Here is a 17,576-nt window from a genome sequence, read left to right as displayed (position 1 = left end):
TAAAATTTTGAATTTAAATAGTAATTTTGCTGGGTGTCAAAATCTATGTGAGAACTCAAAACAGTTTTGCATAAACTCTTATAACGATCTTGTAAAACTAAATAAATACAATACTTCTATCGACTAAGCTTAGAACATAATAGGAAGTAACTTTTTATATAACAACATAATATTTTAAGATGGAATCTTTAATATTATACTATCAGAACTTAAGAGGTCTCAGAACTAAAATACCTTTCTGCAAAATGTTCTATTAAATTACTCTGACATATATAAATATGTCTCAATGAAACATAGCTCAACAACTCAATAGTTAATGAGGAACTTTTCGATCCACTATACCATATTTATAGACGAGATATTGATTATTCTAACCTCAATCAGAATTACAGTGGTGGAGTTCGTATTGCTGACAAAATAAATTAATTTTGGAACAAAACATAGAATGGGGTTCTGAAGCGGAGGATGTATAGGTAACCATTTCACTTCCTGGTAAAAAAAAAAACAAAACATTGTACATATCTCATGTATTCCGCCTGATAATAAATATTTTATGAATCTTTCGTTACGCATAAACAAAGTATCACACATTATGACATATACATTACGGTAACCAACTAAGATTTAACTCGCTTACTTTGGTTACCAATAAAAATGTCAACTGTAATCTATGTATATTCTATAAAAAAGGGTTTTCTGAATATTACTGTCGTTTTTTGTTGTTTTATTTAATTCTGAACAAAACTTTTATGGTTATATTTCAATCATCACCAGAATAAGATCTATACAGATTTTTCTTACTAGCATGGAGCTTCTTTTGTTTTATATAATTTTCTTATAAATTTGATGAGTTTTATTTTTTGTATGTTAGTCTTATTAGATCAAAATGTAAACTGTCCATTTCCCTCTGCCGGGTTTCAGCTCGATTGAATGTTGGGTTAATTTCCGGTTCCAAGATCAGCATTCATTCATTCATTCATATACGAAAACAAAAGTGAAATTCAAATAGATGTATTTAATAAGACAAGATGTCATATTGTGTATTTTCAATTGTAATAAGTAAGAGTGTTGAAACTCAGGAGAAACTGAGAACAGCTAGAAAAATATTTTTTTTAAATTGTAGATAGAGAATTTATAAGGCGTTTATAGCAGCATTGCTCTACTATGAAAATATTGAGTTTAATATATATATTTTTTAAATTAAAAACCATTATAACATTTCCGCTTGTTTACATAAACAAGTTTTCAAGATATTATCCACCATAAAAATATTTAAAATTAGAAATAACATTGTGATTGTTTTATTTAGTAAAGTTAAGAAGTATGTTGAAATACCATAATATCCAAGAGAGTTTCTTTTGAATGTAAACTGATCTACCTATATATCAATATTTATAACAATTTATTCTTTGGAATAAATTATTATCAATGCGTAATTCTACATTTCCTCGCAAAATCAGGAACAATTTCATGCAGCCAATCGGCCTGTATGACAGAGATAACACTGATGTATGTTCTCTGTGTACTGATGAGTTCCGTGTAGAGCAAGCACTGGTGGAGCGGGGAATGTCCGTGGAGCACCGAGGAGGGATGTATCGCGGCCGTGGTGCCCGAGGCAGTCATGTAGCGCCCGCCACCACCAGACGTGCTACCGTTGCGCACCCACGCCGTGTTCACAAACAGACCCGATATGAGACACTTTAGAACCTGCAAATAAATTTATGTCAATTTTCTTCCTCTTCTTATGAAGGAGGTCAAAGTGGAAAACTGCATCATCAGAGGAGGACAGACACTTAAGGAACTTGGAATAAATTCACAAAGTGTGGTACAGTGGAACCTCGTTAATTCGAAATCCACGACACATCAAAAATCTAATTTCGAATTCACGAATTCCCACGTAATTCGAAATTTTATGAAAAAAAAGGATGCCGAAAATCGAGTTCCTCGGCCTCCCCTTCAAATACGGGTATTATCTTTGGAGTAAATTCGTAATAATACGAATTTTTCGCGGCTTTAAATTCGGATATTCGACGTAAATTCGTAAAAATATTATATATTTCTGCATAAATCGAGATTTCGCGGGTGATTTCCATCGCGGCCGGGCTTTTAATTTCAGATATTTGGTGTTAATTTCAGATATTCGAAATAAATTCGTAAAAATGCAATATTTCGAAAAAATTCGTAAAAATTGAAATTTCGCGGTCGATTTCCGTCGCGGTCGACCCTTTAAATTTAAATATTTGGTGTTAATTTGTAAAAATATGATATATTTCCAGGTGAAACGAATTTTCTCAAACTCGGATATTCAAACTCGCCCTTCAAACTCGGATATTCAAAATAAATTGGAAAAAATATGACTTTCCAGTGTAAATCAATTCAGATTTACAAAATAATAATACTAATTAGGATGATAAATATTTCGGCGTTTTACCGCCATGGCTGATTTTAGATTCAGAATTACGAAATTTTATGATTTATTTTCGCAAGAACCGAATATTTTCGAATTACACCAACAAAATTTCGTGCGTGGACAAAAATAAATTTCGAATTACGAATTAACGAAATTCTAATTAAAAAACAATTTAAGAAAAAAAAATTTCATGAGAATATCGAATGATCGGGGTTCGAAGTAACAGGGTTCTACTATAGATACTTTCAGTATATAAAAAACAACCATTCGGAATAGAAACTTAGCTTGAATTGTTTTTAGCCGTGTTTGGTGACCAGATCTGAATAGCCAGGTACTTCCCCACCTTCCTCTGCCCCTAATTGGAGTTTAACACGATAGTACTTTTGAAGAACAGTAAATCTCCTACCCTCCCCACTAATTCAGCCTAATAACAGACCCCAATTGGGGGGACGCCATGGTCCCTCTAAAAACAACCATTTTGAATAGAAACTTTGCTTGAATTGTTTTTAGCCGTGTTTGGTGACCAGATCTGAATAGCCAGGTACTTCTCCACCTTCCTCTGCCCCTAATTGGAGTTTAACACGATAGTACTTTTGAAGAACAATAAATCTCCTACCCTCCCCACTAATTCAGCCTAATAACATACCCCAATTGGGGGGACGCCATGGTCCCTCTAGCTCCAGACAATTAAAAGCAGTTGAGACTCTTGTGCGGTACTCACATAAACAAAAAAGATTATAAAGTTAAGGTACAAACATTAAAAAAAAAAAAAAACAGAGTACAGTGAAATCTCAATCGAACAATCCTCAAATAGTCATTTTCCAGCATTTGTCATATATTTCTTCCAGTCTTAAAAATTTAACTGCATTTATCGTTTAAAGATTTGGAGTTTTTGAACTACACGTTTTACTCGATCAATCGTTCTTCAAAATATGAACATCCAAAATATAATATCTTGGTTTTGATTAACGGTACTCGGTACTCGTAAACAATGAGCGCAACGTTCGAAATTTCTGACATGAGTCAATTAGCCATTTGTTATCGTTAGACATTCAAACACAGCGTTTGATCTTTTTATTATGCGGAAAATCTTCAATAACTAGAAAGACACATTGACTTTAAAATCCTGTCATGGTAGTAAAGGGTCAAAAGAGAGAATCTCCATGTTGTTTTGCTTCAACAGTGATGGAACTGACATACGTGAGTCCCTCGTCATTGGCAAATCTCTGAAGAATTGTTTTAAGAATATTAAAACTTTGCCTGTGAAATCTAATATTACACTAACAAAAAAGGCATTTTTTAGACTTATTAATTAATGATTGTTTTGTAGACTGTTCAGGACACCCAAGTGTTATCACATTTTTATGAATGTAGATTTTTTCCATATTCCCGCATCCATTGTTTTCCCCCATTCATGGTTTTTTTTTTCCATGGATTCTTTAAAAAAAGATAAATTGAGGTTTCATTGTGCCTAAATTCCAGTAGTCATCAGCAAACAACATTAAATAGGTGTAGAAGACGTTATAAGTACCTTTTCAACGGCCTGCCCGCAAGACTGCATTTGCATTTTGTACTTTTGACAAAGTTCTACCAGTTGTTGCCTCACATTTTGAGCATATCCTAAGTTGTTATATTTTAAGTAATGTTCACGGCACCATTTCTATAAATAAAATTAAAACAATACAATATCAGTTTATCAATTTACGACTTATTATTACAAATTGTGCTGTATCATTACTTCAATAATATATACAAAGTCATGAAAGCAGAACCTTATTAACCTCTCGGGGAGTATGGCCGTACAAGTACGGCCAGAACAAAAAACCCTCTAAGGAGTATGGCCGTACTATTACGGCCGCGTGTATAACTCAACACATACGCGATTTATTCACGAAATGTGAAGTGTACTGCCATCTATGGACAGTTTACAATAATGTGTCAAACATTTTGAACAGTTGTCTCATTTACCGACGTTATTATTTGAAATTTAAAAAAATACGTGACGTCATCAACCGCCATTGCTCTACTGTCTTCGGTTGACAACATTTGATTTGAGAGCGTGCGAGTTTGCTAAGTTTTAACATTGTTTTTATGCGGTTTTCTCGTTATTTTCGCTACGAATCGGAATTTTACGTATTACTACGAGGTTTTGCGTATTGTTAATGGTTTCGTTATGTAATAATATCGTTCTGTTCAATAATTTATAGAGTGTTTGACTAAATATTGTGAAGTGATAGTGACACGTGTTTATAATACCACGTGTGTTATTTTTCTTGTTTGTTTATATTTTGATTTGGTCGTTTTATTTTCAACTATAATATTTGTGTTCGATACCGTTATTTTTTCTAAAAATGTCTAAACCAAATTTCATGAATGATCAAGACATAGCAGACTTTTTGAATGTAAGTGAAGATGAGGACATTTTGGAAGACGTGGGAGATTTAAATTGTGAAAACTCTTCGGATGAATCTGATGATGATGATTTTGAGGATCAAGTAATTGAGGAAGATACTGCATCAGCATCAGCTCCTAAACGTAAAAAAGGCGATTGCCGAGTGTGGGATCAGGGAGAATTTACTCCAATTTTGCACGATTTCGATGGCAGAAATTCGGGTATAATGCCCCATGTTACCCTGACAGAGAATTCTACTGAAATTGAGTTTTTCGAGTTGTTTTTTACACAAGAAATTGTGGAGACAATTGTCTCAGAAACGAACAGATATGCTGGCCAAATACGATTTACGGCAGAAAAATCGAAAATGCGAAAATGGGTAGACACTACGGTAGCTGAGGTTTATATTTTTTTAGCTACCATTATGCTTATGAGCCTCGTCGGAAAAAATAGCTTGAAGAAGTACTGGACCAACAAACCCATTATCGAAACACCTTTCTTCAAAGTTATGTTTTCTCAGGATAGATTTCTCACTTTACTACGGTGCCTTCATTTTTCTGACAACGAAATACGGAATACTGAAAAATTGCATAAAATAAGGAATCTCTTAGATCCGATGGTAAAAATATTCAAAGGCACATTTTATCCCTTCCAAAATTTGTGCATAGATGAAAGTCTTTTATTGTGGAAAGGAAGACTGTCTTTCAAAATTTACATTCCCTCCAAACGCCATCGCTTTGGAATCAAGTTATTTGTTCACTGTGATACACTTACCGGTTATGTATTAGATATAATAGTGTATACTGGTTCAGAAACGGACATAAATCTGGATCCAAATATTGGTATATCTGGTTCTGTTGTAACTACAATGTTGAAGGACTATTTGGGAAAAGGTCACAGAATATTTTTAGACAACTGGTATACAAGCCCCACTCTCTTTGATTATCTTGAAAAACACAAAACAAATGCTTGTGGGACTGTGAGAAGTAATCGGAAACAAATGCCCAAATTCAGAATAGGCAAAATGAAAAAAGGGGAAGAAGAATTCTATCATTCTAATAATTTGATGGCTCTGAAGTGGCACGACAAGAGAGATGTTACTATGTTGACAAATATACATAGTAATAAAATGACTGTAACGAATAAAATGGATTACACCACAGGAGAAAACAAAATAAAGCCCGAGGCCGTAGTAGATTATAGTCAAAACATGGGAGCTGTCGATAAGGTGGATAGGATTCTTGGTTTCGTGGATAGTTCAAGGAAAACCATGAAGTGGTACAAGAAAATATTTTTCCGGTTGATCGATATTGGCACACTCAATGCATTCTTTCTGCACCGCCTAAAATCGCAAAAAACATTGTCGTTCAGCGATTTTCGAGAAAACCTCATAACCCAGTTAGTGGAAAAATACCACACATCACGACCAGTATCATCCGGAGGTCAAAGAGTATTTGACATTCCCACTCGCCTCTCAGAAAAACACTTTATGAGACCTGTACCACAAACGACAGCCCAGAGTAATAGAACTCAAAGGAAATGTCATGTGTGTAGCCACACAAAAAATCAGCCAAAAAAGAGAAAAGATACGAGGTTTATGTGCATTGAATGTAATGTGGCTTTATGCATATACCCATGCTTTGAAAACTACCACACTAAAAAGCAATACTGAAAAAAAAAAAAAAAAAAAAAAAACAAAAAAAACAAAAAAAAAACAACAACAACAACAAAAACAACAAACTTGGATACAATTTACTTCAATCTTCTCCCGACATCCTGTGGTGAGTAATATTTTTTAGTAGGTGTTGATATAAATATATATACGTTGTAATCATGTTATGGTAGGTTCACCTCCAATGGTTTACGATCCCTTCAATAGGCAAAATTAGTTTTGTCTCTAACTTGTGTGTACAAGTATTAATTTTTTTTTAAATATTTTTACATTGCTAGATATTGAGAAAACTATGGTTTTGCATTTATTTTTTTTTAATTCGTATACTTCAAAAATGCTCACTCCTGGGATACAGTTTGCTTCAAAAAAGCTCACTCTCCGAGAGGTTAAAGATAAGATTAAAAAATCAAATCATACCAATGAAAAACCATATATGTATATATATTTTTAAATGATAAATGTTTTTTTTAATAAGTCAGGCAATAAAGATAAACATGTTACCTTTTGTGATTGTGAATTCATGAATTCTTTATACACATTAAGAAGAGTTATGTGATCTCCGTGTGGAGAAATGAACTTGGTTTTAGCTCTCAGTGCTTCCTCGCGTTTGCTCAGGGAAGAATGAAATATTCCATCGGTAGACAACAAAGCAACAATAGTCAAAACCTGAAAGAAGAAGTAGAGTTTGAATTATAATTTAGATTTTGATAGACGCCACGATGCACATGGGTTCATTGAGAAAAACTAATAACTTTACTGACCTCATCTAGACAGCCAAATTCATTAGCACTCAAAATGACTTTGGAGAGTCGAGGGTCTATAGGAAAAGCAGCCATTTTCTTTCCAACTGGTGTCAGGGACGGATTCTCTGTTGTCGATATTGCTCCTGAAAATATTTTAATTTGTTCTAATAAAAGAGATGTTTTATTTACCTCAATTTGTCATTATTTGTGGTCAAGAAACAAAACCTAATAACGAAATAATGCCACTTTGGTGGTAAAAGCACCGCTGCATCAGTAACCAGTAACCCTGGCAACATTTCTACGCCAGCTAGATTTCTTTAAAAAAACATTAAAATTAGACAAATCTCTTTTATCTTTCTCAGTATAGCCTTCTTGTAGAATCTACCAATCATAATTGAATTGAATTGCTTGAAACGGCTTTAGATTTAGTGTGCTTATGAAACAGACCAGGAGGATTCCTAGTTGTTTGAGTGGCAGTAACTGAATTCGTATTATGAACACCTATGACATAAATCATATATATTACAGCAGCTGATAACTTCGTTATAAACTCCCCATATGTCTCATATAAAATACATGTAACAAATAAAGAGCGGAGACATTGTCCATTGAAACCTTTGTTTCTGTTACATCTATCGTTTTCTCTCTCTCTCTCTGTGACCTGTATGAAAGAATATAAATATTTTTTTTTTATTTTTTTTTATTTTTTTTATTTCATTTCATCAAAAAAAATTACAGAATATATCATTAGTAAGTTGTATAATTATATGTGTCAGTTAGAAACAATGAAATTGTTTAAAGAATAATGTTACAATAATACAGCAGTTTCTAATATAAGAAAAAAGTAGATATGAATGTAAGAGTGTTATATAGAAATGGCATAATATACTATATTTTAGGTTGTGCATAACCTGCCTCACTAGGCGAACCTGTATTGAGGCAGAATTTTTAGTTAATTATTTCTCCATTTTGTCGATGGTTTGTTTATATGTAAATGTTTAATATGGGTTCCCATACAGCAATCCATTATTTTAGGTTACATTATTGTTTACATATTGAAAATACAAATACAACAAGTTTAAGCACCTTGTGACCTCTCTGTGTTGGTTACATGCTTCATTCGTGAAAGGATGCCTACTATCGCCAAGTTACAACCAAATTACATAGACTATCTATGCGGATCCGAGGAAATTTATGCTATTAGTATGTAGGTAGAAACAAAAAAAAAAAAAAAAAAAAAAAAAAAAAAAAAAAGCGAGTTACCGCTGTGTTTAGACGTGATTTGAGGTAGTATGGGTGAACGATATTGCAATGTGGTTTCATACAAACAATGGCTCATGGTCCAACTCCCTTGTTAGTATTAAACATTTTCAAATAGTTACCTAATTGTTTAAGCAGTCTCAGTGCTTCCTGCACCGCTTCCACAGGCGGCCTATCAATCAGATCGAAGGTGAGTGGGTCCGCCCCGAGGGTGAGCAGGTGCAGTACAGTGGGGGCGAGGGGGGAGCGCAGGATGGGTGGAGAGGTATGAGCTGGGCGCGCCTTGAGGCTGGCCGCGCTGTACAGGCGATAGCAGCTGCCAGGGCCCACGCGGCCCGCCCTCCCTGCGCGCTGCCAGCATGCCGCTTGCGAGCACTTCTCCACGCGGAGCACTTCGGCACACCCGATGCACCATCTGTTCATTTTTAAATGTGAAATTAATTACTTAGGATTGGTGTCACAGAAATTCAACTGTAACATAGCCAATCAAAGCCATTTTATTTTTTGACTCTTCATTTCAACTTTTGAATGTGCTCAGCAAAAAAGTATTGCTATACTTGTAAGCTGATCCTAATTTGATAGACAACTGAGACAGACCTAGAATCGGCGTTTAATCCAGGTTTAAAGAAAACAAAATGGCGCTGATTGGTGATTTCATGACAATGTTACATTAATTTGAATTTCTGTGAAAGACCCCAATCTAAGACATAATTAAAATTAATTCAAACGAACATTACATTACACAAAAATCATGAGGACAACTATTCTAATAATGGGGTTAATATAAACATAAATAATGTTTTACCTATATAAAATAATAATAATTTAGCACATTTTCACATTCTAGGGATTTCTCCATAAATGAGGCAACACTGATTGAACATCACAGACCTCTGTCCTGACTCCTGGTACACATCAACATTCAAACATCTTCTTACAGTAGCTGGTGCCTTTTTTGTGCTTTACATATTTCATATCAGAAATTATTAGTGCACAGTAAGTCATTCAAATGTAAATAAACAAAAAGATAAAGGTAATTTACCGTGTTTTAACAACTCCTGTGTCAATGACGAACTTGATGTTAGGAATAGTGACAGAGGTTTCAGCGATGTTGGTAGCGAGGATAACCTTGCGGATGGTGGGGGGGAGCGGCTGCCAGACTTCCAACTGCTGGTTCTGCGGCAGACTTGCAAACAGAGGGCATACTCGAATGGCACCTCCGCCTATTTCCTAAAATTTAATTCAAAGAAACTGTAAAAGAAAAAAATTCTAAAAGACAACTTTACAACATACACTAATTAAAAATTAGTTAATCTTTGTATTGTACCTAACTACAAGTCTGTATGGCGTAAATCAAAAATGGGAATGCGCAGCTTTATTTTACTGTCAACCACTTTCTTTATTGTAGAGGTCCAGATATGAATTATTACGCGCATAGCAGCTATTAGTTTAAAAATGCCATGCTTTTGAAGGATTTAGGGATAGCATCATACCACATTCAAAATTATCATTCCATGTACACATATCAGTGTAGATAAAATATGCAACATAGCCTTCAAAGAGTTGAGAAGTTGCTTGAAACATCTCAAAAATAGGATTGTCATTCGATTGTTTCCACTTTTTCCACAGATTTTTTAAATCTTGTGTAACGCCCATTTATTTTTTCTTTGCTAGCAATGGGGCGCAATTAGAAGCCTAGCAGAAATCAAGACGAGGAAGGGTTTTTTGGCTGCAATGACAGTACTACTTCCATTGCAAATATCCATGAGAAATATTGATAGACGGTGAAGTTTTGAAAGAAGTGATTGGATTTAAATATTTTGGACTAATACTGGAGGACTCCAAGCAGACTTTATCTCAAAACACAAAACAAAAACAAGAAAAATTTTAAATTGCCAAAAAGTCACACTGTTTGGAAGAATAAGAAGATTCCTAAACACTGTATCCAGAAAAAAAGGTATACAATGCAATCATTGTACCACACCTTAATTACTGTAGCAGCATTACATATATTCTTTGCCAATGATAGATAAATTAATGAAACAAATGACAATACTACAAAATGGATCTGTGATAATTATGCTGAAAAGAAATAGAAACCAAAATGAATGAAATGTTGAAGGAGTTAAATATCCTGTCATTTAAGCAAATTATTAACTTGAATGCTTTATTTTAATCTGCAAAATAATTAATGGCCATAGATGAATTGAAATTCTAAGAAAAATTAAAAACATACAGACGAAGAAAATATATGCAAGAGACGCCACAATGAATTAAGTAAATTTTATAAGAACTTGCGGAACCTAACAAAATCTAATCAACCCAGACTGAGTGCTTGTAGAGATGGCAATGGAAATTTGCTGGCAGGAAAGACGGGTATTATAGAAAGATGGGAGAATTATTTCCAAATTTACTTTTACGTTAAATTACTTTTAAACCGTACCGATAATGAACACGATAAATAGGAGTAAATGGTTCACCACTCCTGAGGAGTTTGTAGAGAAGCCTACTGTGCTTGATATGGTAAAGATATGGTGAAGATATGGTGAAGATATGGTGAAGATATGGTGAAGATATGGTGAAGATATGGTGAAGATATGGTAGGTAAACGTCATTGCAGCTTCAGGTCCCAATGACCACAATTTTATGAGGCAAAAAATGTAAACGGTTTATGAATATAATATGACTTTACCACCTTTGCTGGTCGAGAGCCTTTCCCCTAAACATGGAGGCCGTCGTTGTGTTTGTATGCTTCTAGAATTATGATGGTAAAGAGAGGGAAAACTGCGAGGACACGACTACTGGTCAGGATTGACGAGTATAATGCCCGTTTATTTTTACATGGCAAGCAATGAGGTGCAATAGCAGCTTAGCAGAAATATAAGAGGAGGAAGAGTTTCCGGTTGCAATGGCAACACTACTTCCGCCTATCCATTGAGGCAGAAAACGTATACAGAACTGCTAGTTACTCAACTTATATTATAATCATCAATAAACAGTCATATACAGATTTATATTCTCCTGCAAAATAGATACCAAGTGTTACACTTGAAAGTAACGTATTTGGAGAGTGAACTTCACATAACGCATTTAAATTTGTTTAGAATGTATGAACATTATTAAATTCATCTGCAAGCAGAGGGTCAAAACCACGGTGTATAAAAACAGTCTCTCTATGCATGCTACTATTTCTTATAAAAAAAAAGATACATTTTGACACGCTTTTCCACACTACAATTTTTATTTTTATTTGATACTAGCTGTATCCCACCACGCATTTCTGTGGCTCATAGAGAAACAATAGCGTTTGTTGCGTTTACGTCCCACAGAGAGCGCTGTTTTTAAAAAAAGGCATGTTTTTACCTGTCACAGGTACATCTGTATAATATAGGTACATATATAAAAAAACACACATATTCTAATGCAACATTATGTCAAAATTTCAAAGCAATTGGTGAAGAACTTTCGGAGATTTAACATTTTGAACAAACAAACATTTACATTTTTATTTATATAGATTTCAGATTTATTGGTTGAAACTTACCTTAGCTATTTGTCTTATATTGTATGCGAGTGTTTCAATTTCCTCTTGTCCAGTCAAAAATACTAAAATGTCTTCACTGTAACAAAGAACAATAAAAAATAAGTATGTACATACATACATACATACAATAATTACTTAAACATTTAACCTTTTGTAAGCGATAAACAATAGATGATATAGCAAGAAATCAGCATTGGTACGCAGTCGTATCAATCCTTGATACGATAACTTTATAGCTGATAGTGTTCAGCACGCATATTTAAAAACTAGAGGTTGTTAACACGGCCAAAAAATAGATTTATGAATATATGCTTACTTAATTGGGGAATCTTTATGAAGTTGAAAAACAGTACATAAGGCAGCTTGTTGGTAGTCATTTGGTTGATTCTTGGTATGATAAATGGTTACAGGGAATGTGCGACCCTCGAGGTAAATGACAGGGCAACCATTCAGATATTTACTGAATACATCCACATCCATCGTGGCTGACATTACTATTATCTGTAAATAAATAAATAAAATGTTTTAATTTAGCAACTCTGCAAATATTGTGCTTGCAATACAGACTGAAACTGAAACCACACAACTGAACAAAAAAACATCTTGTTATACCTATATTTATAATTATTTGAGAAAAAATACTATTCAATATATTTATTATTATTTTTTATTATCCATAGTACTAAATTTTGATCATATGTAAATGAAATCCTCAACACGGGAGATCCCAGTGAGGATATCATTATATCAATTTGTTACAAAAAAAAAAATAATAAAATACTTTATCATTATTGTAATATGATGAAGTGAATTTTTTACAATGGTGCAATAATTGCCATGATCAGAAGGCTGCTCTGGATGTCTGTATGTATATTATGTTAATATGTACTTCATTATATCATAATTTATCTAAAAAATTTGAAGAGCAGAAAGATTTGTAATGTATTATCTTATTCAATAACAAAACACTCAATTCATATTATATATTGAAAAAATGCAGATTTATCATTGCCTTCATGGAAATTTCCTGCGTTGAAAAGGTTAACACTCATTGTTATATGACAATTTCTTTAATAGCATGCAAACTAACTAACTAACCATCACGCCGTTTCAACGCAGGGGTAGGGAGGAAGGACCGCCAAACAACTCGGTCTTGGCACATTCTCTTTACCTCATTCACATTCATATATATACTCTTCTGTTATTCTGACTCTTACATGGCCCTACTCAAGTATTTTTTTTTTTTTCAGTTTCAGTGCCGGCAACCCGGGCGTTTATTTAATTTCATGGTTGTTTACATTGTTTTCTTTTCTTTTACCCGCCTCACTAGACAAAGTCTGTTCCGAGGCGGGTAAATCACATATTATATTTGTTCCAAAAGAAATGTATGTATTTAAAAAAAAATATATATATATGTATGTAAAAAGACAAAAAGATACAATTATGTGGTGGTATATTAAATATTTACATACATACTTTTTTATTATTTTTTTTATTAGTTACATTCCATGAGAAGATTGCCTATGTAACATAGATAAAAGTAAATTAAATTTTGTGACAATTGAATATAGATATAGCGGTTACATGATAATTAGTATTGCAAAATTGCAGTTTCTCGCATTTGTTTTATTTGAATATTATATAATTTCGTGATAAATTGTAAGAAATGTTATTTATTTAGAATATTTTGAATATCTGTTCTTTCCTTTTCATTTGGTTCACTTGATTGTGCCATGTATTCCTCCGGCATCCCTAACTTCTTCTACCATTCACATTCGCGTCATATATTCTCCTCCTTTCTGTGTTCTTTCGCTCTATTTGCCCAAACCATCTAAGCGTCCCTTTCTTAATCTTACTCATTACGCTTACATCAGCCATGCATTTTTTGCGAATCTACGTATTTCTCATACGGTCATACATGGTTTTACCACTCATACGCCTCAGGGATCTCATTTCCTCAGGATTCAGTCACCTTTAAACCTTCCTCTGCCAATAATCATACCTCACATCAAGGTTGGTATCAGCAGTAGGTAAGTAGGTGCTTATTGTATATCTACAAAGGCACAGAAAAGTTCCTGGTTTTTTGCAAGAAACTTCTAAGTGAGCGTATGTAATTAGAAAATCTGGTCCATGCACCCCCTTCAACTAATGAAAGCCCTTACCATTTCAATCAAAATTCTACCATACAGCTTGCCAACTGGACTCAGGAGGCTAATAGCCCTATGATCCCCACATTCCATAAGTAACCTGTTCAGACTTTAGCCAAGAATCAAACCAACGAAAATGCCACTTGTATCTGTATTGAGTAATTGAAATATCCGACAGATGTCTCCCCTAAGGGCAATAATTGTGATTATATATACCAATACATTCAAATGAATTAGTTTATAAATAGGTTTGCAAGCCCATTTTCTTCCTCTTCTCTCTCTAAATAACGGATCAATAACAACCATGAAATAATTAAGGAATTCGAGGGTCGTTGTTTTTTGTTACCAGTGATGTGTGTTCTAAAGAATAAAACTTATCAATTATTTTTCTTGGTATCATTAATTTAACGAGGCCATTACTGTAACATATGGTCCAATCGAGCCGCATCGTGCACCAGAAAGAGCCGAAATATGAACCAGCAAAAAACCAAGAAGATGCAGATCATCATCAGATAAGTATCCCAATGCCATCCTATCAAAACTGTGACCGAATCCCGAATCCTTCCTATTTCAAATTATCCCAAATGAAATATTTAAATATGCAACAAAGATTGAAAAAAATTATTGTTGTTTCTGATTTTTCAGTTGTATAAAATTTTAATAGCTACCTACATTGCAAATTGATACGATTATTGTTAAATGAGCATCTCAATTGTAAGAGTTTTGTCATTGGATTTATTTAATTAAAAATAATTCACGCGAATATTCAAAATTACCGGGTAAAATCTCGCTACAAAATAATTTCAGCGAATTTCTGATTTAAAAAGTTGTCAGTGGTGAGTGGTTGTTCTGATTTAAAGGGTTGTCAGCCCTGGCACTGACAAGCATTTTTACTAACACCGCCGTGTTTTCATTCGTAAACTGTCAGTTGTTTGAGGTTAAAAGTTAAATTGTTTATTATTTACCATTAAAGATGGAAAAGTTAAAGCAGTTAATCAACAAGCGTGGAGTTTTGAAAGCGAAATTGACAAGGTTTAATGATATTTTAAAGACACTCGATAAAACGGAACTAGAATTACGTTATCAAAAGGTCGAAAAATTGTTAGATGACTTTGAAAAAATTCAATCTCAAATCGAAGAACTTTCGGATGACGAGGCAGAACACGTAAGTCAACGTGAATCCTTTGAAAATCAATATTTCTCTGTACTTGCATTAGCAAAAGGTTTATTGAATTCAGTAAATCATGAAAAATGTGAAATTAAATTACCAACTTTGAAACTTATTGAATTTTATGGTAAAATTACTGACTATGCTAAATTCGCTGAGACCTTTAAAGCATTGGTTCATGAAAATAATACATTAAACAATTCTCAAAAATTCTTTTATTTACAATCGTGCCTTAAAAAAGAGGCAGCTAAATTGATTGTCTCCTTGACCATATCGCACGACAATTACGAATCTGCGTGGCAGATACTGCAGGAACGTTACGCGAATAAAAAAATAATAGTTCATAGGCATGTTGCATCTTTATTTCAGTTAAAAGATATGAAACAAGAATGTCCAGTCGCGTTAAGGCATATTATTGATCAGGCTAATATAAATTTAGAAGCGTTAAAAAATCTAGGATTACATGTTGATTCCTGGGACGCGATTATGATATATTTAATATCTAATAAATTGGATGGATCAACTCGTAGATTTTGGGAAGAGCAGCCAATAGATGGTGCACTCCCAACGTTGAAAGAATTTATTACATGTCTAACCAAACGTGTTGAGGTACTGGAGTTCACAAATTTGCAAGAAAAAAGGCCTACCTACAAGAATGTTACAACACGTGATGATCGCAAGAAAGATTTGTCTGTCTCATTGATAGCAACCAAACACGGATGCATCCTATGTAAAGAAAATCATCCAGTGTATTATTGTAAAAAATTTCTCAAATTAAATATCCAGGGAAGATTAGAATTTTTAAGAAAGGCCCGAGCCTGTTTCAAATGTTTGAGGGTAGGACATTTTACACAAGATTGCAAAAATAAATTCAAATGTAAAATCTGTGCAAGTGATCAACATAATACTTTGATACATGTTAATGAATTAAATAGTGAAAACACAAATGAAGAGGCACACAGCTCGACATCAGTGGCAAATCATACGGTGTTAAATAAAAATGAAAAGATAATTTTATTATCTACAGCGATCGTGAATATCGTAGGTAGCGACAACCGTTTACACAAAGCGAGGGTATTATTGGATTCAGGCGCCCAATCGAATTTCATAAGAGAGAGTTTTGCAAAAAAATTAAAATTAAAAACAGAAAAAATAAATACGCCGGTGTCTGGAATACAAAATCGCATCACACATATCAATCGAAGAGTTACAATTGACATGTTAGCAGTGAATAGTGATTATAATAAGAAAATTTCTTGTTTAGTATTGCAGGCTATAACAACCGACCTACCCCAAATGACCTTCAGGAAACAAGAGTTGAAGATCCCATCTGGCTTGCAACTAGCGGATAAGGATTTCAATGTCACGTCTCCAATTGACATCCTGTTGGGTGCGGAAGTTTTTTGGGAAATAATGAATAATGATCGAATACGCTTAACGGAGGGCGGGCCAACTATTCAAAGGACTGAACTCGGTTGGATTGTTTCCGGAGCGATCGACATCATCACTAAAACAAGGCCAGTATCAATTAATTGTAATCTAGCCATTAATAAAATAGGTAACCAGATGGAAAGATTCTGGAAACTAGAGGAGGTGGATGCCATGAAACCTCAGAATTTTGAAGAAAAGGCTTGCGAAGTCAACTTTACAGAGTGTCATAGTAGAGACACGGAGGGCAGATTTACGGTAGCCTTACCAACCCGCCCTTGTATAGACCAACTAGGGAGTTCTTTGTCAATGGCTGAAAAAAGGTTTCATACATTGGAAAGAAAATTTTCCACCAATAAAGAATTGAAATGTCAATATAGCATGTTTATGAGAGAATATTTACAATTGGGTCATATGGAAGAGTGCCGAAAATCCGAATGCGATGCGAGATCATATTTTTTACCACATCATGCGGTGATGAAGGAGTCAAGCACCACTACTAAAGTTCGCGTGGTGTTCGATGGATCGGCAAAAACATCTTCTGGTATTTCCCTTAATGATGCTCTGATGGTCGGACCTAACATACAAAAGGATTTAAATATGCAAATTTTACATTTCAGAAAACATCCTGTAGTCATAACTGCGGACATAGAGAAAATGTACCGTCAGATAAACGTGCAGGAAAGCGACCGCGATCTACAGAAAATTGTTTGGCGCTTTTCACAGGATGAGGATTTGAAGCATTACAAGCTAAGGACGGTGACTTATGGATTAGGACCGTCATCTTTCCTGGCGACAAGATGCCTGAAGCA

The 17,576-nt window shown here is 34.2% G+C and overlaps 1 protein-coding gene across 2 annotated transcripts in view; it reads right to left on the bottom strand.

The window, feature by feature from the left end:
- Positions 1–209: 209 nt before the first annotated feature.
- The window catches only part of ath (ATP-dependent RNA helicase DHX33), a 35,306-nt gene continuing 17,939 nt past the window's right edge, over positions 210–17,576 (bottom strand). For both annotated transcript variants that reach the window (XM_089651456.1, XM_089651455.1), the window contains 8 exons: positions 12,338–12,522; positions 12,022–12,097; positions 9,520–9,707; positions 8,600–8,892; positions 7,236–7,360; positions 6,976–7,140; positions 3,942–4,070; positions 210–1,707 (listed from right to left, as the gene is read on the bottom strand). In XM_089651456.1, coding sequence (XP_089507582.1) covers positions 1,426–1,707; positions 3,942–4,070; positions 6,976–7,140; positions 7,236–7,360; positions 8,600–8,892; positions 9,520–9,707; positions 12,022–12,097; positions 12,338–12,522 — 1,443 coding nt within the window. In that variant the 3' untranslated portion in view covers positions 210–1,425. The remainder of the gene's footprint in view (positions 1,708–3,941; positions 4,071–6,975; positions 7,141–7,235; positions 7,361–8,599; positions 8,893–9,519; positions 9,708–12,021; positions 12,098–12,337; positions 12,523–17,576) is intronic.

Source organism: Hesperophylax consimilis, chromosome 4 (genome assembly GCF_061612785.1).
Source record: "Hesperophylax consimilis isolate HC1 chromosome 4, BYU_Hcon_1.0, whole genome shotgun sequence".
NCBI lineage: Eukaryota > Metazoa > Arthropoda > Insecta > Trichoptera > Limnephilidae > Hesperophylax > Hesperophylax consimilis.
The sequence above is the reverse complement of the archived record's forward strand: the minus strand, read 5'-3'. Positions and strand labels throughout refer to the sequence as shown.